Source organism: Chaetodon trifascialis, chromosome 14 (genome assembly GCF_039877785.1).
Source record: "Chaetodon trifascialis isolate fChaTrf1 chromosome 14, fChaTrf1.hap1, whole genome shotgun sequence".
NCBI classification, from domain to species: Eukaryota; Metazoa; Chordata; class Actinopteri; order Chaetodontiformes; family Chaetodontidae; genus Chaetodon; species Chaetodon trifascialis.
In genome coordinates, this window is record NC_092069.1 from 597,820 (window position 1) to 619,982 (window position 22,163).

Sequence of the window (22,163 nt, forward strand, 5' to 3'; positions counted from 1 at the left end):
CAGGTTCCATATGTATCATATGAACCCCAGGATCTATAAAACCTGTAAAGGCATTCTGTGGAATTCTAGGAGAAAAACAAAATTACAGGGCGTACAAAATTCCCAATATGAATGCAGTATGACAAACCAATAAATGAATCAATCATTGACCACATCAGTACTTACCCTGACTGCCAATCGGATAGAACCTATGACCATAGGTGATGTTAGTACAGGCAGATCCATCTGGTCTAAAGTTGTTGGACTTCCCTCTTCTGCCCACATATTCACTATGCTCTCTGTAGGACCCTCCTCAAGGGCAATGATACGACCCTGGAAGCCAGGTTTCTCATAGAGAAGCCAGCTAAAGAAAAAGAAAACCATATCATAAAAAAACTTGAATTATTTATCTTTATTGTTAGTTTATGGACTGCTTATGGGATAATTAAACAGCTATGCAGATGGCTCAGTTTCCCCTACCATTATATTAGAGGGGTGCCCCGCTCCCCCTTGAAGGTCAAGTTAATTTTATTTAATTTTATTTTCTATATAGTGCCAGATCACAACAGAAGTCATTTAAGGATACCTTTCCTATAGAACAGGCCTACCTTGTCCTTTTATGAAACAAACCAAATAGCCTTATGTTATATATCTTATTTACATGACGGCATGTCATTTCTGTCTCTGCATGGTTGTATTTACAATTCTCCTCTGTGTGCACACACACAGGTGAGCACACTCCCACCAGCGGACAGAACCTATTATTATTATTATTAAACCTGCAAGGATTAGGAAAAAGACCATTACCATCCTCTGATGACCCTAACTGAGATGACGGAGGACAGCCTCATTGTGGTGGCATCCTCTGCATCACAGTAGAGTTCAAACACTTCCCCTCCAAACTGCGCATGTTCATATATGATAATCTGGATGAAGATTTAGACATTTCATTAAAATATTTTTCACCAAACAGTGTACTACTGACACAAAAAAATATCAATCATCAATTAAATAACAATTGATCATACCTTTCCAGGCCTTTTGTAGAACCCTCTTGCTGCAGGTATCTGAAAGAAAATGTAATATTCTGATTATGAACTTGAACCTCTGCTTTAAAAAAGACTTTAATCCTCCAAACCGTACAGCTAAATTAGCTCCTTTGTTAGCCTCTTGAGAACCAATTTACTTAAATAAGAAGAAATAAGAAACATTTCTCACTACTCATGTTCCAAATGTGGTCATTTGAATTGATTTTAAACTAGATGTTATTTAACACTTTAACACTTTGGAAGCACTTAAATGTTATTTAATACTACCAATTATGGTATATTAAGACACATCATCATGGAAATACACTACACCAATGCATTGTGTAAAAGCCTAGCAGGTCCAAACCCATACAGGCTTTAGGGTGTTACTTCACCAAGACAGTAAATACTAAACTGAAACCACAATCATTGAAGTCCATCATTTAAATACCTACCCTAGTCTTCAAAGGAGAAAGTCCATTTTGGGAAGTCTGCTGGCTACAGAGGCTAGTTTGCAGCAGTCCTGCAGGCCCCTTCAGGCCAACATTAGGTGCTCCTGCTATCGAGGCCTGGTCTGTCACAGGACTCCCCTTATGATTCAGCTTACTTTTAATCATCTGATTAGAGCCCTGGTAGGCCTCAGATTCTCTTTTGTTCCTCTTGAGGTATTTCTCAAAATGATCAGGCAGCTTTGTCTCTGACAACAAGGGCAGAGGAGGAGGAGAGGAGGGGCTGACTGCTGACTCAGTAACGATACCTATACCATCACCCACAAGTGGACCTTCATCCAAGCCATGAGATGAAAGTGTGTTATTTGAGGTGAAGGTAGATTCCTCTGTTGTCTTCCTGGAGGACCTAGGAGAACTTAGTAAGCTGGAGAGAATGGATATCCTTCCAAGTCGTGACATTGGTTTCCCAGGTCCTTCTCCATTGTTTTGTTGCTCTTTGTTTCTTGCGTCAGTATTTGTCCCCTTTTTGACTCCATCTTTTCCTTCCACCTCATCAAATGACTTCATTTGGTCTTTAGCTGTGTGCAAGGCATTATCCTTTGAATGTTTTTCCATGGTATGTCCTGTTCTATTAGCTGCTTTTTGTTTAAGCACCATAGCTGGGGAAGGATCCTTACAAATGTTGCTATTTTTCCTTAAACCGAATCGGAATTCCTCTGGATCAAACGTTCTCTCAAAATGGTCCTCCTTGATAGCTGGCATGGCAAAATTTGGAGATGGAGACTTTTTGTGGATATGCTTCTTTGGAGGTAGTGAAAAGGGAATGCTGCCCACCTTAATGCGCCTGATAAAATCATCAAAATCATCAGGCTCAAGAGATTCATCCTCACTGGCTGAGGCATCTAGCCTTTTATATTCCTTCTTCTGTTTTTGATGATGTTCCACATTTAACCAGCTAGATGGGGATTCCTTCTTTAGCTGAAGACTTTGAGATGGAATGAATGGTTTCACTGTGGTTGAAAGAAATGAAAATTTGTCATAGAGTGTGTGCTTTGCAGGCTTTTGTGGATTAGTGAGGTTTATGGTTTTCTCTTCTCTAAAGGTCCATGGTTCTGGTTTCAAACAACTATCTATTTTTGATTTTTCTTTGATTTCTTTTACAAAAACTGGTTCTAACTCTTGCTTGGCATCTATCTTTGATGCCTTAATTTGCTGATCCTCCTGCTGTGTCACTGTATTTCTAACTTCATCATCCTTTTTAACAATGTTTTTTTCTTCCTGTTTCTTATCAGTCTTGCTAACTGCTCTTTCAGTTGAGAAAACACTTGACTTTTCAGGTAATTTGGGATCTTCTTTCATCTTTAGAGATTCTTTTGTGACAGTCTTTGGTTCCTGTTCCAGGTTAGTATTTGGGTATTTGGATTTTGTTGATTTGATTTTCTTAGGTTTTGTAATGCCATCATCTTGGTCTCTACCAATTATGGATTTCTGATCTTGTTGGATACTAACTTCACTATTAGCACTCATAATTGCAGTCTCATTCACCAAACACTTTAGTGATGAATCCTTGGTTTCAGTCTCTCCTTTTGCACCTTCAACACTCTGGGTTACACCCCTTTGTAAAAGTTGGCTTTCTGTTGTCTTCTCTGGAGCCTTTTCTGTCTCAGTTTGCTGTTGTAGGTTCGCATTTGGACCTTTGAATTGCACTGATATATAATTATTTTCCTCAGTCTTTTTAATGTCATCATCTTGGTCTTTAGCAGTTGAGGTCATCTGGTCCTTGTGGCTACTAACTTCAGTCTCAGCAGTCTCATTTGAAAATTCATTTGGTAAATTCTTACCAAATGCCCCTGTCACATGCTCTTCATTAGTGCCTTCAGATCTCTGAGTTTTTGTGCTCAAGTCTTTTAGTTCTTGAGTTTGCCTCTCCTTTACAACATCAGTGTGATTATTCTCCTGATATGAGTCATTATCCCTGACCTCCTCATTTTTGGTTAGAGGTTCTATGGGTTTATGTTCATTTTTCACTGTTGGTGCCTTCATCTGCCCATTTCCTTCCTTATTAACACTTTCTGCATTTTCTTTTATCCCACATTTCTGCTTTGTATTGACCACAATGGCTGTATTTTCATGGTTGACTTTCTCTTCTTCATCCTCAATGGTTATACCCTTGAGCTCCTTTTTACAAATGTTCTGTGAGTCAGTGATTTTCCCCACAACATCATTCAGCTTTTCATTTGGTTTTGAGTCTCTCTCCTGTCTTTCAAATTCTCTAGCCAGTAAAAGAGGCTGTTTGTGCAGCTGATTTCCAACATTCTTGGGCAAGTCACAAACAGTCACAGTCTCTGTTTGAATGTCCAAAGCCTCTACTGGTTTTTCTTCTTTACTTTTCTCCTCTACCTCGAAAGATGTACCAAAATTTCTGCTGAATCTATCATTTTTATGAATGATATTTGTGATTCGATCCTTCAAGAAATCTTTTTGCTGCTCTTTACTGATGAGGTTGGAATCAACTGAAATGGTAATGGAAGTGGCTAAAAGTACATCTTTTGGCTCAGCATCTTGGTCTTTTGAGGCCAAATTAGCAGGAAAACTATTTCTGGTATTATATTTATTTGAGGTGACCTTATCTGTTTTTTTAAAGCAAACACTACCAGGCATGACGCTGTCCTGATCGGAGTAGGTTGTTACGTCACAGTGAATACTGCCAACCAAAACAGGTTTGGCTGACACATCAGTTACATCCTCATGAGCTGGTATTGTGTCCTGAACCAACACTGCAGAATTTAGTTTTGAGAAGTCTTTTTCCTGGATTAAATCTGGCTTTATGGTGTGTATTGGTTGGGTTGTCTCTACAATGTCTTTCTCTGTTACATCTTTTGGACAAATATTTGGCTCCTGTGTGGTGTACCTTTGAATGTGACATACATCTTCAGATGGAGACTCTGGCAACTGAAAAGGACTTGCCTTGACAGCCTCACTCCTAGGAAATACCTCAGCTCTTGGGTCTGTGACTGGTGTAACTTTTGCTTGAGACTCCTCTGTAATAATAGCATTGTTTTTTTGAACTAGTTGGATTTTTGATATATCTTCATTTGTAGGACTGGTTATGCTCTCCTCTAATTCCTTTGTCTTTTTTCCTTTCAGTTTGATCTCACTGATACTGGACTGATTATCTTCTTCCTCTGTAGACAGAGATGTTAATTTAAATATGTCACCACTATTCTTCACTTGATCTGTAATGACACTTTCAGATGCTTTGACAGATGTCTCTGTGTTTGTTTTAGAGCGCGCCCATCTAGCTGTAGAGGTGCTTGGAGAATTTTCAGGAGGTAAATTGTTTTTGGAGTTTACTTTGTTGGAGCTTCTCTGACCTCTTGTAGGAAGCTTGCTTACAGATGATGATAGATCAGCTGAATCCTTTAGTGTATTTTTAATGTGCCTTTCTTTGGAAAGCCTCGATGAGACCATTTTCTCTTGCTCTGTGTGAGTTGGAGAGATGGTGTCAATCTCTTTATGACTGATGCTCCTTGTAGAGAGGTGTTTGGATGGTCTTGTTGACAAGATGCTTCCTGCTGAAAACACACACACACACACTGGCATTGCTACTTTGATCTTCTGCATTGGCATTGGCATTGGCATTGGCAAGTTTAATGAATCCACCAAAACACAAAACAGTTCCATTCTCAAATGACACAAAAAAATGTCTTTACCTTAAAGGAATAGTTCCTAAATATCATTATTTGCTTTATTGCTGAGAGTTTGATGAGAGGATTGATGATATTCCCCAACTTCTATGGTTAATATGAAGCTGGAGCCCAGCTATATCCAAAGGTACATCTGCATACCAGCACCTCTAAAGCTCACTAATCAACATGTTATATGTTATTTGTTTAATCCTTATAAAAACAAAAGTCTAAAATAGTAGTTTTATGGGTGGTTATGCACAGGATTATAAGACAAGCACAGTTTCTGTGCAGATTAAACAACCAAGATAACATGTTAATTAGTGAGCTTTAGAGGTGCAGGCAGGCATTTTGTTGTGTTTGGACAAAGTCAGGCTAGATCTTTCCTCCTGCTTCAAATGTTTTGTGCTAAGTTCACCAGCTGTTGGCAGTGCTCCATATTTAGTACACAGGTAAGTGATATCAATATTTTAATTCTCCGCAAGAAATCAATTTCCCAAAATGTTGAACTATTCCTTTGAACTGACTGATTTACTGTCTAGCATAAAACATGTTGTGATCATGTTATCTTACCTTTCTTGGGACTTTCAGGGAGTGGAAGTGGTGCCTCATTACCAGATCTCTCACCAGGAGTTACTTCTTGCTTCTCTGGACTCTGCTTCTGAACTGCCTTTGGTTTATCTGAGTCTGTCAGACTGGATGTGATTTTTCTATAGTTAGTGCCACTTGTTTCAGTTATCTCAATGTTCCTCTTTAATGTCTTAGATGAAATGGACAACTGACTATTTGATGCCAAGGATGCATTATTCTCCAGATGGTTTTGCCCTGGTTTTTTGATGTCCAGGCTCTTCCTTTCAGTCGGGTGTCCTGTTTTAATATTAGTCTCCTCTGTGTCTTTCTCCACACCACTTACCATTTCTATAGAGTCACTGTACTCATCTGACTTTTCTTTAATATGCTTGTTTCCCATATTGTGTGTTGTTTTTGTAGGAGAAATGTCTCCTGATAGAGCTTTCCCTCCCTTGCCTTCTACAAAACTTGGTTTCCTGACAGTTTCGGTTGTAGTGAATGAAGATTTTAAAGATTCTTTGGTTCTGGATTGTTTCTGCAGTTTAGAAGAGGCATCAATCACTGATGTTTTATCTGGTGTCAATGATGATTTCACCTCAGGATCTGATCCTGACCTTATGGGGATTTTAGACTTTGAACCTGTTGCACTTGAGGGACCACTGGTGCATTGGTCTTTAAATGTTGGTAACACAGAAACTGCTTTATCATTGCTATGTTCCCTGTGTGGTGGCATATCACTGGAAGTTCGCACTTTTGTCCTCTCTGTGGAGGCATTATCTTTTGCTGTCACATTTTTGACCTTGCTGCCAGATGTTGAGGATGTGGTCTTTGCCCCACTTGTGGTGGTATGCTGACTTTCTGGTGCTGATTTCACCCTTAGTTTAGAGGGTGTAGCCTGGTTAGTCCCTTGACCTCTTACCCCAGACTCAACCACCTGTGACTTTGTTCTATACATGTGAGAGGTTGCAGTGGTGTCATCAAACTCAGAGCCCTCAAAGTCTGTTTTTAATTCAACTAGGGGTTCAGAAGTATTTGTCTCAGAGTGTGTAGTCTCATCTGTTGTTGGAAATGGCTCAAAGTTGGCTTCTTTGAGTTCTACAATTTTGCTTTGGAAGCTTGACAGTCTGAAGGGAGAGAGAGAGAGAGAGAGAGAGAGAGAGAGAGAGAGAGAGAGAGTAGTAAACTACATGCAAGTAAAATATAAAAAATACATAAAAATATAAAAAATACATAAAAATACAATAAAAAAAAAAATCATTACTCCACTACAGCATCTTCAAAACTCAGCTGCACAAGTTCTGACGAGGACCAGAAAGAGAGCACACACACCACACACCAATTTTAAAGTCTGCACTGGTTACCTGTCTGCTTCAGAATCGATTTTAAGGTCCTCTTAATGGTTTTTAAAGCTCTTAATTGTCTTGGTCCTAATTATTTATCTGATTTGCTTTGACATATGTGCCCTCTAGAACTCTCAGGTCTTCAGGCAGCGGCCTTTAAATTACTCCAAAAGTTTTAACCAAAACATATGGTGAGGCCTCCTTTTACCATTACGGCCTGCGCTTGTGGAACAGTTTGCCTGAGGACCTGAGGAAAACAGAGAGTGTGGACATTTTAAAAGCAAACTCAAGATGTACCTTTTTAGTCTGACTTTTAACTACATTTTATTTATTATTTTTAACCTTTTAGTCTGGTTCTTTGAATTTTATTTATTTATTTATTTATTTATTTATTTATTTATTTATTTATCTATCTATTTATTTATCTATTTATTCATCTTTTTAGACTGGTTGTAAATTGAATCTTATTTATTTGATTATTTTTACCATTTAGTCTGGTCTTTAACTAATTTTTTTATGATTATCTCTCTGGTGTTTCCTCACTTCAAAGTGGCGAGTGTGGGTGCGTCTCCTCAGTTTTCCTTAGCTTTCAGTTTTTCTTAATTACCTCAGTGTTTTTAAATTTGTGTGTGTGTGTGTGGGTGTGTGTGTGTGTGCATTCGTACGTATGTGTATCTATGGTGTCTTTTATTTGTTGTATTGCTTTTATGTAAAGCGCTTTGGGTTGCTCCTTTGTATGAAAAGTGCTCTATAAATAAAGTTTGACTGATTGATTGATTGATTGATTGATTGATTGATTGATTGATTGATTGATTGATTGATATAGTTTAAAGTAAAATAGTTTTGGGGGGGAATACACTTATTGTGCTGTGAAAAAGTATTTGCCCCCTTCCTGATGTCTAAAGCCCCATTTATACCCTCCGTAAATATTGGATTTGGATGCTTTCGTCCGTATCCGGAGGCTGTTTCATCCGTCAGTTTGTCCGTCGGCTCTGAGCTTAGCCATCCGGAGCTCTCCGGACGAAACCACTCGAAACCACCAGAAGTCGTGGGGGCAGTGTAGAGTCAAAATGAGCAAAATGAGTCAAACTAAAAACCGACGAAGAAGAGAACCGGTGAAGCAACTGGTCGAAAGTTGCGGTGGACATCCGAAAGTAGGAGAAATGCCTTTCTTCATTCATTTCCCGCATGGGCAACACGAGTGAGGTCTTCATTCAGTGGCCTTACATGCCACCGCCTCGCAGACCTCTGATTTTTTCTTTTTTTCCTATTTCTCAGTACTGTCACTATGATTACCTCCTCTACTGACGCCATTACTGATGCCGGTATATGCTGACAGAAGCGTTGACAAGGCAACGGCTGCCATGACAAAGGCTCTGTAATTTATGACTCGACATTGCCCCCTAGAGCACACACTGACAAAACGCTGAAAACGGACAGAGGTATGAAGGCCCCCTACGGAGGCAACGTGTGGGACGGATGGATGGATTTCGTCCGGATCCGGAGAGTATAAATGGGCCTTTACTATTTTGCATATTTGTCACACTTAAATGTTTCAGATCATCACACAAATTTTAATATTAGACAAACATAACCTGAGTAAATACAAAATGCAGTTTTTAAATAATGATTTTATTTATTAAGGGAAAAAAGCTATCCAAACCTATATGACCCTATGTGAAAAAGTAATTGCCCCTCTTGTTAAATCATGAGTCATCTATGATTAACCACATTTTTTGGGAAGCTGAGTTAAATTTCACTGACCACACCCAGGCCTGATTACTACCAGACCTGTTCAATTAAGAAATTACTTAAATAGAACCTGTCTGAGAAAGTAAAGTAGGATGCGAGATCTCGAACAGAAACACATCATGCCGCAATCTAAAGAAATTCAAGAACAAATGAGAAACAAAGTAATTGAAATCTATCAGTCTGGAAAGGGTAACAAAGCCATTTCTAAGGCTTTAGGACTCCAGTGAACCACGGTCAGAGCCATTATCCACAAATGGAGAGAGCGCAATGACGACTCATCCAGGAGGTCACAAAAGAACCCAGAACAACATCTAAAGAACTGCAGGCCTCACTTGCCTCTGTTAAGGTCAGTGTTCGTGATTCAACAATAAGAAAGAGACTGGGCAAAAATGGCATCAATGGGAGAGTTCCAAGGCGAAAACCACTACTGACCAAAGAGAACACAAAGGCTTGTCTCACATTTGCCAAGAAACATCTTGATGATCCCCAAGACTTTTGGAAAAATATTCTGTGGACTGACGAGACAAAAGTTGAACTTTTTGGAAGGTGTGCATCCCATTACATGTGGTGTAAAAAGAACACAGCATTTGATAAAAAGAACATCATACCAACAGTCAAACATGGTAGTGGTAATGTGATGGTCTGGGGCTGCTTTGCTACTTCAGGACCTGGACGACTTGCCGTGACTGATGGAACCATGAATTCTGCTATCTACCAGAAAATCTTGAAGGAGAACATTCGGCCATCAGTTCATAACTTCAAGCTCAAGCGCACTTGGGTTATGCAATAGGACAATGACCCGAAACACATCAGCAAGTCCATCTCTGAATGGCTTAAAAAAAACAAAATGAAAGTTTTGGAGTGGCCAAGTCAAAGTCCAGACTTAAATCCAATTGAAATGCTGTGGTGTGACCTTAAATGGGCAGTTCATGCCTGAACACCCTCCAATGTGGCTGAGTTAAAGCAATTCTGTGAGGAAGAGTGGGCCAAAGTTCCTCCACAACGATGGGAAAGACTCATGCCAGTTATCGCAAACGCTTGATTGCAGTTATTGGTCCTGCAGGTGGCACAACCAGTTATTAGGTTCAGGGGGCAATTACACATAGGGTCATGTAGGTTTGGATAGTTTTTTTCCCTTAATAAATAAAATCATTATTTAAAAACTGCATTTTGTATTTACTCGGGTTATGTTTGTCTAATGTTAAAATTTGTGTGATGATCTGACACATATGCAAAAAAAAAAAGATATCTACAAGGGGGCAAATACTTTTTCACAGCACTGTGTTTGCTTCTTTGCCCTAGTTAGATGACAAAATTGACACCACTCTCATCAACAGAAAATATATAGATGGAGCCAGCAGCTGGTTAACTTAAGTTCTCATAAAGAGAGTTAGAAACTGTTTGCATTGCTCCATCAAAGTTAACAAAATCTGAGGGGACTATTCCATGACAGGCACGTAGCCCCACTATGTTTTTTATACAGATTAAACAAACAAGATGAAACATTAATTAGTGAGCTTGTGAGGTGCTGGAAGGAAGGGTTTGTTCACTTTTGATGGAGCCATGCTAACTGTTTCCCTCTGTTTCCTGTCTTTATGCTAAGTTAAGATAACTAGCTGCTCATTGTGGCTACATATTTAGTGTACAGATGTGGGAGTGTTGTCAATCTTTTCATCAACTCTCAGAAAGATAGTGAATGAAAGTATTTCCCAAAATATCAAAGTCTTTCTTTACTTTTATACTGTGATTTTTATTTATTTATTTTTTTTTATGTCTTAAGGGTCCAGTGTGTAGGATTTAGGGGAACCTATTGTCAGAAATTGGAATATAATATTCAAAATTATTTTTTCAATAGTGTATGTATAATCACCTAAAAATAAGAATCACTGTGTTTTCATTACCTTGTAATGAGCTCTTTATACCTACATAGAGAGTAAGTCCTCTTTCATGGAGCCCACCACGTTGCACCACCATGTTTCTACAGTAGGCAAGAACAGGCAAACTAAACAGTGGTTCTCGAGACGGCCTTTTGCATCTTAATGCAACCTGAAGGCCATCATAGCTCCTCCTACATGTTTGGAAAGTGAAGGGTGGGGGTGGGGTATTCAGTCGGTTACAATCTGCAACCTCACCACTAGATGTCACTAAATCCTACACACTGGACCTCTAAAAGTGTGTAAACTGGAGACGCATTCCATTTCAAACTCAAAGGCAAAATAGAAACTACTGTTAAAACTCTGTATGGTCAAACTTCAGCTATGTAAAAGAATCACCCTGCAGTTATTCTGAAACTATAGATCATTTTGTATGTGTGTTATGCCATTTATCTACACGAACATGTCAGTTAAGTGTAACTATGTAACCCTAAAATCAAACAGTGTACAGGCAGTTTTGTAATGACCAACCTATCCTGGCAGTGAAGATACACCATAGGAAAATACAGCAAAGGTGACCTTCATATCAATTGAAACTTGGCAAAAGGAAAAATTATCCTGACTGTATTTTTTGTTTAACAAGTACCAAATCCATCCATCCATCCATCCATCCATCCATTTTCTATACCGAATATCCCTTTCGGGGTTGCGGGTAGAGTTGCCACCCGTCCCGTTTTTCCCAGAATTGTTCTCTTTTTTTACCGGCTGTCCCAGGAAAAAAAAAATCTCTCCTGGGACACAATTTGTCCCGTTTTTTAGGGAAAATGCAAAAACCTAATTTGATTTCCTTCGTTCTGTAGTCTAAAAAGGTCCCCTGTGCTTCTGTGGTTATTTAAAATTGTCTCTGTTTGCTTCCCATCTATGCATACATCACACGCCCCAGCGCTGAAAGTGGCTCGCAAGCCAAGCAGGGAGGGAAACTTGACGGAAGAGAGACAGAACAAGCTGAATTACCAGGCATCCTCTTCTTTTCACCAGGTTTTGGCATTTTAATTTGAAATGGGAAGAGAGACGACTGACGAGAAAGGAGAAGGAGCAAATTCGTGTAAGCCATCGGCACGAAAAAAACAATATACTCGTTACAATCTTCACTGGGCGACACTTTCAGAGTTTGAATGGGTACGGCCGACCCAGGAAGACCATTTTTCCGCCACTTGTGTTTTGTGTCCGGCAAAAATCTCTGTAAAATATGAAGGAAAAAACACTTTGGAAATCCACGCGAAAACAAAAAAGCATCAAGTTGTGGTATCAAACAAACAAAAACAGGCAGCCATTGCAACTTTTATGACCAAAAAAGGTTCACCAGAAGAAGACAAGATTGCAGTGGCAGAGCTTACCAGTGTGTACCATGGAGTGAAACACGGCTGTGATGTCTCTCTCTGTGTTCTAGTGTGTTGGTATGGCTGCTGAACTCAGATGTCTCACGGCTGGGATGACTCATCATGGTGTAGGCCTACATCTACCCTGGTTTCCTAGCAGTCAGCATTGTGTGTGTGAGATTTTGACCCTTGAACGATTAAATGTATGAACATGACTTTCTGTCTCCTATGTCCAAATTTCATGTTAATTTGGTCAGGTGTCCTTTTTTTTCACAAATCCAAGGTTGTGGGGGGTGCTGGAGCCTATCCCAGCCGTCAATGGGCGAGAGGCGGGGTACACCCTGGACCGGTCGCCAGTCGATCGCAGGGCACAAACAAACAACCATTCACACACACACACACTCACACCTAGGGGCAATTTTACAGACACAAATTAACCTAATGAGCATGTTTTTGGTCTGTGGGAGGAAGCCAGAGTGCCCTGAGAGAACCCACCCATGCACGGGAGGAACATGCAAACTTCACACAGAAAGGCCCGACCCGGGAATTGAACCAGCAACCTTCTTGCTGTGAGGCATGCGCACTACCTGCTGCGCCACCTTTTATCCTTTTATTAGTATGTTATAGAAAATATGTCACTGTTTTTGTATGATTAGATATACTGTATACTTATATGTCAGGGCCTCAGTGCAGGTTTAGCCTGAATTGTTCTCCTCTGGCACAATGGAGCATGGGAACTCAAAGCTCAGGTTGCATGCAGGCTTAGTTCTCTTTAGCTCCTCTGGTGTCTCTTTCTGCCAGGATCAAAGGGAAGGGACTAACCACAGAAAATCAAAATAGACAGATACTCACGCTTTTGTTTGTGTCGTGTCTGAAGTCTCTGAAGCTGAATCTCTGCTGTATTCTTCTCCATCTGATTCGTTCCCATCCAAACTTTGTTCCAGGCTATCGTGCACCTTCTGGATGAAAACCTTGTGTTTTGAAGGCAGATTCACAGTCTTGCGTGTAACACGGATTTCTCTAGATTTGCATTTCTCCTGAAGTGAACTTTGCTTTGTGCGCCTGCCAGTGTCAGGCCCATCTGGTTGTAGTGAGGTTGTGTGGATCTCCCCTGTAGTCGGTACAAAGGCAATGGCTGATTTTGGTGAGCTGGACAGTAAAGTCTCTGAGCAAGTAGAAGGGTTGTTGGCAGTGCTCTGAGTGACTGAGTCATCCTCAGGAACTACTGTGACAGGTATAGCCAGCACAGGAGGTGAGTCTGCTCTGAAGCCCTCCTCCCATTCTTTCATTACACAGTTCTCTTTCTGCCCCTCCCTCTCCCCTTCTTCCTCCTGTCCCAGGGTTGTTTCCACCCATATGGCTTTATGGAGTTGGACAGGAGAATCACCTCTGGATACTTGCTCTTTCTCAAATGAAGGGCTCCATGCCGCAGCTGCAGTTTCCCAAGAGAATACCTGAGCCCTCTTCTTGGCTCCTGAGTGTTCCCATGAATCTTCATCTTCCTGTTGAGTCTTGATGAGGTGTGAAGTTATTCTTCTGAGGACAGTGCTGTGTCCCTTCTCTTCAACTTTTACTGATGTTGTCTTTGATGCTAAACTTATGGAGGTTAGGTTAGGTAACTCTGGGGCCTCAGCTGTCTTGGAAAGCAGGAGTTTAAATGCTGAAAGGGTGGTCTGGTTAACTGCATTATCCTCACTGGAATCCTCTGTATTCTTCAGGGTACTTTCTTCCAAGCTCACCTGCAGCCTCTTGTTTACTTCCTCCACCACTGACTCTGCAAAGCCTGGTTCTGAACTACAATCAGCACTTGGATGAGTGGTGGTTGCAAGGTCTGGAGTGGTGGGTGTCAAATTCCCAGAATTCCTTTCATTGCTGGCTGTGCTGACCCTGCACACATGCACCTGCCTCACACTGCTATGGCCACTGCTATTACTATCTGCAAATGGGAGCTCTGCTTCAGATGTCAGCATAGAAGCCATGCTTGAGCCACTGCGATTGGAGCTTTGGCTGAGGGTCTCACCACACTCTGTTCCAGCTCTGGTCTCTGCATAATGAGGCACTGCCAGTTCCTCTTCTTTTCGAGTAGGAGTTGGAGTCTTTGGCTCATCCTCCCCTTGCGGCTGAAGTGAACATGAAGATAAGGGGGATGCTGGGGTACTTGCACTGGCGGGGGCATCTGAATGCTGCCTTCTACTGCTCTTCTTTCTCCTGGAGTTGAAGAAATTGCTGAGGCGATGCAGCACTCCCCTCTTTTCCTCCGAATTCTGAAAGAGGACAGACAGGAAGCAGGCAGAAATGTAAAAATACAGAGGTGGAGAGAGCTCATTGTCTCTGGCTTTGCTAACACACACACACACACACACACACACACACACACACACACACATATAATTAATCGCGATTAATCGCATGAATATCATAGTTAACTCATGATTAATTGCACATTTTCATCTATTCTAAATGTCGCTTGAATTATCATTTTAATACTGTTATCAACATGGAAATGTGGATAGGCTTGCTTTGTACAAATGTTTTTTATTGAAAACAACAATGTGTAGTGTTATATTTCACACTAACATTCTCACTTTGAGCAGTCATTCACATTTGAATGAATCAAATCTCACACAATTTAACACTGTCAATAAACAGATGACAAAAAAATACATACTTGGTTACAAAAAAGCCCCTTCAACATCCCTTTCTAAGGGATCAAAACAGGGTGATCCAAAATAAAGTTACAGAGTGGACATCATTGTAAACTAGGACTAAGGCTATAGTGCAGTAAAAAATAACATTTTAAATATGGGACAAGATTTAGATGTACAAGATCAAAAAATAGTTGGAGAACATGAAAGAACATTCTTAAGTTATCAGCAACGTAAAATATAAACTACAGTATATAACTAAAAACTATATATATACACATATATTGACATGCTAAATATAATCTATTAGTCAGCAGGAACATTAAAAAATGTTTGACAGAAAAAATTAATTGCAGAGTTGAAAAAAAAAAGATTTTGGAACTAGAACTTGTATTTCTTATATTAGTTTAGAATACCAACATATCATATATGATATATCTTATACTAAGTTTTTAAGTATTTCTGCTTTGAAACTAAGAACTTAAATATGATTACAGAAATCATGTACATGTTTCAACAATAATAGGCAAAATTCAAATCACTGAGTCATTTCATTTAAAAGGGAATTTACATGGAAGAAGATGAAAGAAATTATTTCATTATGAACAGCATCTACCTTGCACCCTTTTTAACTAAATGTTTTGTTTTTTAATATATTGTTTTTCAGTACACACACACACACACACACACACACACACACACACACACACACACACACACACACACACAATGTCTTTTTCTTTTATTAGTATTTGTCATCTTTGAATTTGCTTACATTTTCAAATACATAGCCTTTCAGGCTATTGTTTATTTTTTTAAGATGATAAAAAGGTAACCTGTTGTCCCTGCGACCCGACCCGGGATAAGTGGTGGAAGATGAAGATGAAAGATGAGAATAAAAAGGTCAGCCCTAAAAAACTTAGCCATTAATTACTTTAGTCATTTATCTAATGATTTTCGGATGCCTATTACAAGAGTTAGAAGTTACAGAGTCGATTCAAATCTGTAAAACAGCTCAAAACTAAACCAAGCTGAACAGGTTAAATGCAGATATCCTGGTGAAAGTAACAACACAATGATAAAACATTATGCTGGAGTGGAATGACTAATGACTAACTAGAAAGACACATAACTTCTCTGATACTCAGTTCAAAGGTCATCTAAGATATCATAGCTACTAACTGTACATAAACAGTACAATATTGAAGTCAAACTACACAGGTTTAGGTCCAAAAGCCTAATAATTAATGAGAACTATGTTAGGAATTAACATAGCATACAGTACTAACTTCCACATGTTTGTTTATTTAGTTCTGAGCCACATTTCAGTGTTGACATGGACTTATTATAAGGATTTACATCACAGTCAAGAAGACCTGACACAAAGGAAAAGTCCATGCCAACATATTTTGCAAACCCTGACTTACTGTAGCTACATTATAAAGTGCACATGTTAAGATAAGAAGTAGGAACAATAAAGTAAAAACAACAGTTACATACCATTTTGATTTCCTGGAGTCTAAACTATTCAATTCCTTTGGAGTTCTGTGCCTGATTGATGCTTAGATCGTTAAATGATAAGATGAAAGAAGTTAAAATGTATGTCTGTTAGAAGACATAAGGTACTTAGAAAGTTAAATATGTAAGCCAGTATCCTACTTCTTTAACAGACTGCATAGAAAATAAAATAGTCAGTCATCTCTTGTAACTAGAAAAGCAGTACTTGCTGCAATGACGTGTGTGTGTCTTCAGTTAAGTGCCCCAGTGTCTGACTTCAGGGCAAAGCCATTTGCATTGCATGATTGTGGAAGATGGGTCACATGGGAAAAAAAAAAAAAATAAATAAATCATAATCCAGTGAAATTGAAAGGGTGTGGACAGACCTGCTGGAAAAAATCCCACCCTTCCTCATTCTAAATCTGGGCAAATCAATAGGACATCCATCAGCTACTGTGGCTTTATTTATGAAAAATTCAGTTTGTATCAGTCCAGACTTGAACTTATCATTTAGATAGGAACTACACAGTGAAATGGGTCAAAGGTGCAATGATCCAGTACTGTATGAGTGTAAATACATATGCATGGCAGGTTGCATTATCTTAACTGCACAGAGAGCTAAATCTGAATACTTTCTGCACTGTAACACTTTTTCCAAAGGTAAAAACCTGTTTCAACACACTCTTCAGTGCATTAAAACATTAACATAATTTAACTGAGCAAACAGCAGGTACAGACAGTCTGTGGCTGGGTTTTCCAGTTCATGTCTAAATAGAATGAAACACAGAACAGACTCACAAATCCACCATGTTGAAGCAAAGTGAATTTAAAAAGAGCATAAATTGAGTATGTTTTGCCCACCATATTTTTAAGTCTTGAATGGCCAGCTGTCTTCTTCTTGTAGTATTAGCACTCCACTGAGCATTGCCCTTGTATTTAGTCATTGCTATTTACTCAAAGCAATGACAAAAGTCAAGTAGGTGGAGATAATATGCATGACGGAGCACTTCCTTATCTGTCAGCCAAAGCTCTGTTTCATTATCTCATGTCAGCAGCAGATAATAATAAAGGCACGCACCTGATCAGTTAAATACTGCCAGCACTGGATCTTTCAGACTGCAAGAGTGTAAAACACAGCAGGCTAATTTTTTTTCTCACTATAAACCCAAAGAAATTTACATCTCTCTGTTATACACTATAAATATGACGCACTGAAATTCCTTAAAACATTTAATAAACATGGGAACATACCGGCGCATCACTTCTTAAAGACTCCAACTGACACAAATATCATTGAGCGTGGGTTTAACAGGTTTCAGTCTATAGAAAATAGCCCAAGGACAATGAGATTCCATAGGATTATGCCCATCTTATCTTTATGGGTAAGCACACATTTACAGCCTCTAAAAACGTTATTTCAATCACCTCTGAAAGGCTAGCCTTCAGCAGGGGTGGGGCTTGCGGACAGGCAAGCCAGGCAGTTGTTTGGAGGAGGAGCCCCCAGCCACTAGGGGGGCCCCAGCCACTTATTTACAGTTTTTCTCCATTGGTTTGGCTCATTTCTTGAAACAGAAATTACATTCTTAAAACTCTAAGATCATTTGGCAAAAAAGTCTTACAGTTCAGCACAACACCATAGCTCACTTGCAAAAGCTCATATCTCTCCCAAAACTGTTCACTCATGCTTCAAAACTAAATTCCTTTCCCATATAAATAGTCAGTGCCCCCAAAATGCAAAGATCCTTCTCAATTGCTTTGGCCCATTTCTTGAAACAGACCAGACGTTCTCAACACTCTTGGTGCTTCTGCCAAAATAACCTGGATGGTTCAGCACAACACCATGGTTCACCTGCAAAAGCTCATATCTCTCCAAAAACAGTTCACTCATGTGTCAAAACTAAATTCCTTTCTCAGTCAGTGCCCCCAGAATGCATCGTCCCTTTGGCATTGTGTAAGCACTGCAAGTCAAAATGTTTAGATGTTTTGTCACTATGGCAGAGGACCATTGAAATATCCCTCATATCCACCTCTCAGTCTTAGCCCAGTCCTTCATTGATAATGGTTTTGTTGTTGTTTTTTTCTTGACTTTTTTTCCATTCAAGCTGCACGTAATTGGTCAAATACTTGATGTGTGGTGGCTTCAGTGTGTGTGATAAAATTGATAAGGTGTATGTGTGCGCACGCAATTTTGGCAAAGTGGTGATCAGGCCCGCCCAGACTTAATCCACGCCCGCCCATCTGTCACGTTCTGCATCCGCCACTGGGGTGGGGGCCCCAGAGATTTCTTGCTTGGAGCCCCAAGAGACCCTAGCAACGCCACTGTCTTTCAGGGAGCATTTACTGTCCCTTACAGTCACAAATTAAAGTCTGAATTTGATGATGTCATGGAGTTGTGCAGCTGGTCAAAGAATAAGCTTGAAAGGAATGCTAAGCATGGCCATATCCTTGAGCTAGCTTTATGATACATATGGAACCTGGCCAATATACTGATTGCTACAGCTGCAGAAAGGTTTTTCAAAATTTTCACATACTGTTCGTACTTTAGCTGTGTCTTCTGTTCAGTGCTGAGTAAACATGAACACAAAACATACTTCTATAGTGTATGTTGCCCGACCCTCTTCCTCTTTTGATCCAATTACTCCTATGGAAATACGAACTGTATATGTATACTGTATGGCTGTTGCAGTTAAGAATTTACCTTAAATGCGATTTAGGTTGGATCAACAGCGTGGGATGCGGTATAAGCGTGTTTTTTGTTTTTTTTTCCCTGCAAATTACTTTGTAAGGGGAACAGCAGGATAATGTTTCATCTTAGTATCCGCTTGAATTTATCACTTGCACTCTTTCTTCTTCTGCCTCCTTAGTCTGCCAAGAGTACATGCTGCAACGCTCCAGCTTTGCTGAACTATGATAACTAGCGGGCCAGTTTCCTACGAAAACATCCGTGTTCCCAGTCGGAAGTTCCACAGCCACTGAGGCGGACTACACAACTTTCTCCTGTGTACTATTGTAATACTGGGCCAAACGTCAGACACTGTCATGCTTGTGATTCTGCACCCCAGTATCAAGCTAACTCACACGCTGGTCAAACACCTCAGTGTCAGGTTTTCTTGCAGGTATGAGAACACGTACTTATGCCATTAGCAATAATACATATGCAATGTCCTGCTAGACTTTCAAAATAAAACTTATTGAAATCATGGTTTGTCTCAGTTGAAATAACTACTTCCTTAAAACAATCAAGATTAACTCATGGTTTCACACAGGAATCAAACCCTGCTCTCCTGCGTGAAAGACGTGCAACTCTACCTCGAACCTGTAGTTTCATCTACACGGTTTTGGAATAAGGACTAAATTTAGAGAGAATACTCCTACGTTTAAAACAGCACGTCTGCTGTGGACTGCTTTTTCTTTTATTTGCGTGCATGCACTTTAAAGCAATGCGTGATATCACATGCAGTTGTGGCGGTTGCTTGCCATCACCTGCAGTTTGCTTCTCAATAACTCGTATTTCACTGTTGTTATTGCAACAGCCCCAAAAATGCAGTGCAGGAAGTATTCAGATTCTTTACTTAGTAAATGTATTAGTACTGCATCAAACCCTTTTTTTTGTTGCTAGCAATATACATACATTACATACAGCTAAGAACAAGAACAAGGTATGAAGAAAAAAGTACACGAAAGTAGGAAAACGTAGTATGTCAAATAAACTCACTATGTACCAGCAACAATACCTATTTATTTGTTTTGCGAAATTTATTAAAAACTATTATTATACTGTAGATACTGTATTTTTGTGCACATGCATGTAAACACATGCAGACATACACACACACACACACACACACACACACACACACACACACACACACACACACACACACACTAATCTTTCACATTTTTCTTCTTCTACAATGTTTTTAGTCTAACACTGAAAATGTTACAATTAGTTAATAAAACTAACCTTGAAGAATTCGGAGGGCGAAGTAGGGCTATATGGCTGTGTCATGTCAAAGCTAACCATGGAGGTGGACTCAGAATGAGGGTCCCAGTCCGATTCAGTCTGGAAACTGCACTCTGTGGAAACACTCATCTGGTCATAGCTCCTGGTCGAAAGGAAGGAAATGCAGAGAGAGAAGATGTTATGTTATTGGCCCTTTTGCTTCCCCTCACAATATAGAATGCTCATGTTTTTACAGTATTATGTATTCATAAAAACCCCGTCATGAAGCTTTGCTACAATGTATGACAGTTTTGATAGGTGTCATTTTGAATGTGTACTGTTTCTCAATGACAAATTTAAGAGTACAATGATAAGAGAAGAATGTCTTATTTTTTTATTTATATTTTCATTAGTGCAAAATAGTGCATGAGTGCACAATTTTGAATATAAGGTGCCGTGTTGGTCTCGTTCAAAATGTTACCTATAGGATCATGAACTTATCCTCTGTTTGTGTACACATAATGTTCCTCATTAATAATAATATACAAATAAAAAACCTCAAACCCAAACCTGCTTCCATCCAGTTTTGCATATGTTATTGTTCTTAAGTGCAGTGATATTTTCCATTCTACCTTTGCAGTGAGTTGGAAAAACACTCAGAGGACACAGACGATATGGCACTTGACCGACAACATTCATTCCCCACTGGCAAAGCACACACACTGAACAATTAGAACACCCTCAAGGATTGTAGGACACATGTGAGGCATGAGGAGGTGCATCTATTTCAGGAGGAGTGGCTTTTCTACAGCCTAAGTTCTACAACCTGGAGTGATTGACGGGATGACAGACAGCATTCCACCTTCCAACATTACATGTGCTAAATTTGCACTTTCAGCAATGCCATACTGTGTCTACAAAATAATACTATCATATGACATAATCATGGTATCATCTGCACAAAGCACCTAAAACTTGCAGCCTCCAGATCTGATAAGCCTAATTCTGCAACACATCCACGTCACTTTCACTTCTTAAGAAATGAAATCAATCGACTCCAAGATATTGTTTGTTTGTTTGTTTGTTTGTTCAAGACATAACAACAATATGACATTGACATATGGCATATTGTTAGCACCTGTGGCAGTAATTTTGCAGTAGTTCCTTTTCTCAGCACCATGGCCCTTGCACAATCACCAGGGGCATCATGTACAAAGGGTGCATGCGCACAAAAACGTGGCGTATGCTCTTTCTCCCCGTAAAGTTCAGATGTATCAAGAGTGAAATGAGGGCTCATTTAAATATGATTTGCGTATTTATATAGGGGCGTGGACAGGGAGGGGTCGGGTACTCCAACATGTGCACTCAATTCCACATTGATTGGGATGTTACAAAGGAAATGTGCTTGGATTCGTGTGTGCGCACAGATTCATACATCTGGATATTTTTGTGCGTACAAAGTTTTCTGGATTTGAGCGTACACCATGTCTCAGTAGGAAATCCACGCAAGTCTTTGTACACAAGGCCCCTGGACATTAGGCAATGTGTGGCATTTCCCCACAAGTACATGAACATGAACAACATTTTTTGGGGGGTGAAAAATCAATATAGTAAAGCGCTCCTCAACTAATAACCTATGTAGACTCTTTAATATTATTCACTTAACAAAATCTGAAACAGAACCCAGCAAAGGGATGCCCTTGTCTCCAGCACTTTTTGTCTTGGCGATTGAGCCCTTAGCCGAGGCAATTAGACAAGATCCTCATGTAAAGGGCTTTCAGGTGGGTCAGACAGTTCATAAAATTAATCTCCTGGCAGATGACATTATTTTATACTTAAAAGACCCTGGTAACTCCCTTTCCAAATTACAAACTATATTAAATACCTATGGTAGTATTTCAGGTTATAAGGTGAATTTGGAAAAAAGTGAAATTATTCCATTGACAAATTTCGACCACTCCAACCTCCAGCGCACAAGTCCATTTAGATGGCCTATGGATGGTATAAAATACCTTGGGATA

At 39.7% G+C, this 22,163-nt stretch overlaps 1 protein-coding gene across 1 annotated transcript in view; it reads right to left on the reverse strand.

Moving 5' to 3' along the window:
• The window catches only part of crybg1a (crystallin beta-gamma domain containing 1a), a 56,613-nt gene that overhangs the window by 17,350 nt on the left and 17,100 nt on the right, over positions 1-22,163 (reverse strand). The window contains exons 2-9 of the mRNA XM_070979446.1: positions 20,164-20,305; positions 12,910-14,321; positions 5,716-6,836; positions 3,298-5,031; positions 1,463-2,466; positions 1,008-1,046; positions 787-905; positions 166-343 (exon numbers count right to left, since the gene is read on the reverse strand). Coding sequence (XP_070835547.1) covers positions 166-343; positions 787-905; positions 1,008-1,046; positions 1,463-2,466; positions 3,298-5,031; positions 5,716-6,836; positions 12,910-14,321; positions 20,164-20,305 — 5,749 coding nt within the window. The remainder of the gene's footprint in view (positions 1-165; positions 344-786; positions 906-1,007; positions 1,047-1,462; positions 2,467-3,297; positions 5,032-5,715; positions 6,837-12,909; positions 14,322-20,163; positions 20,306-22,163) is intronic.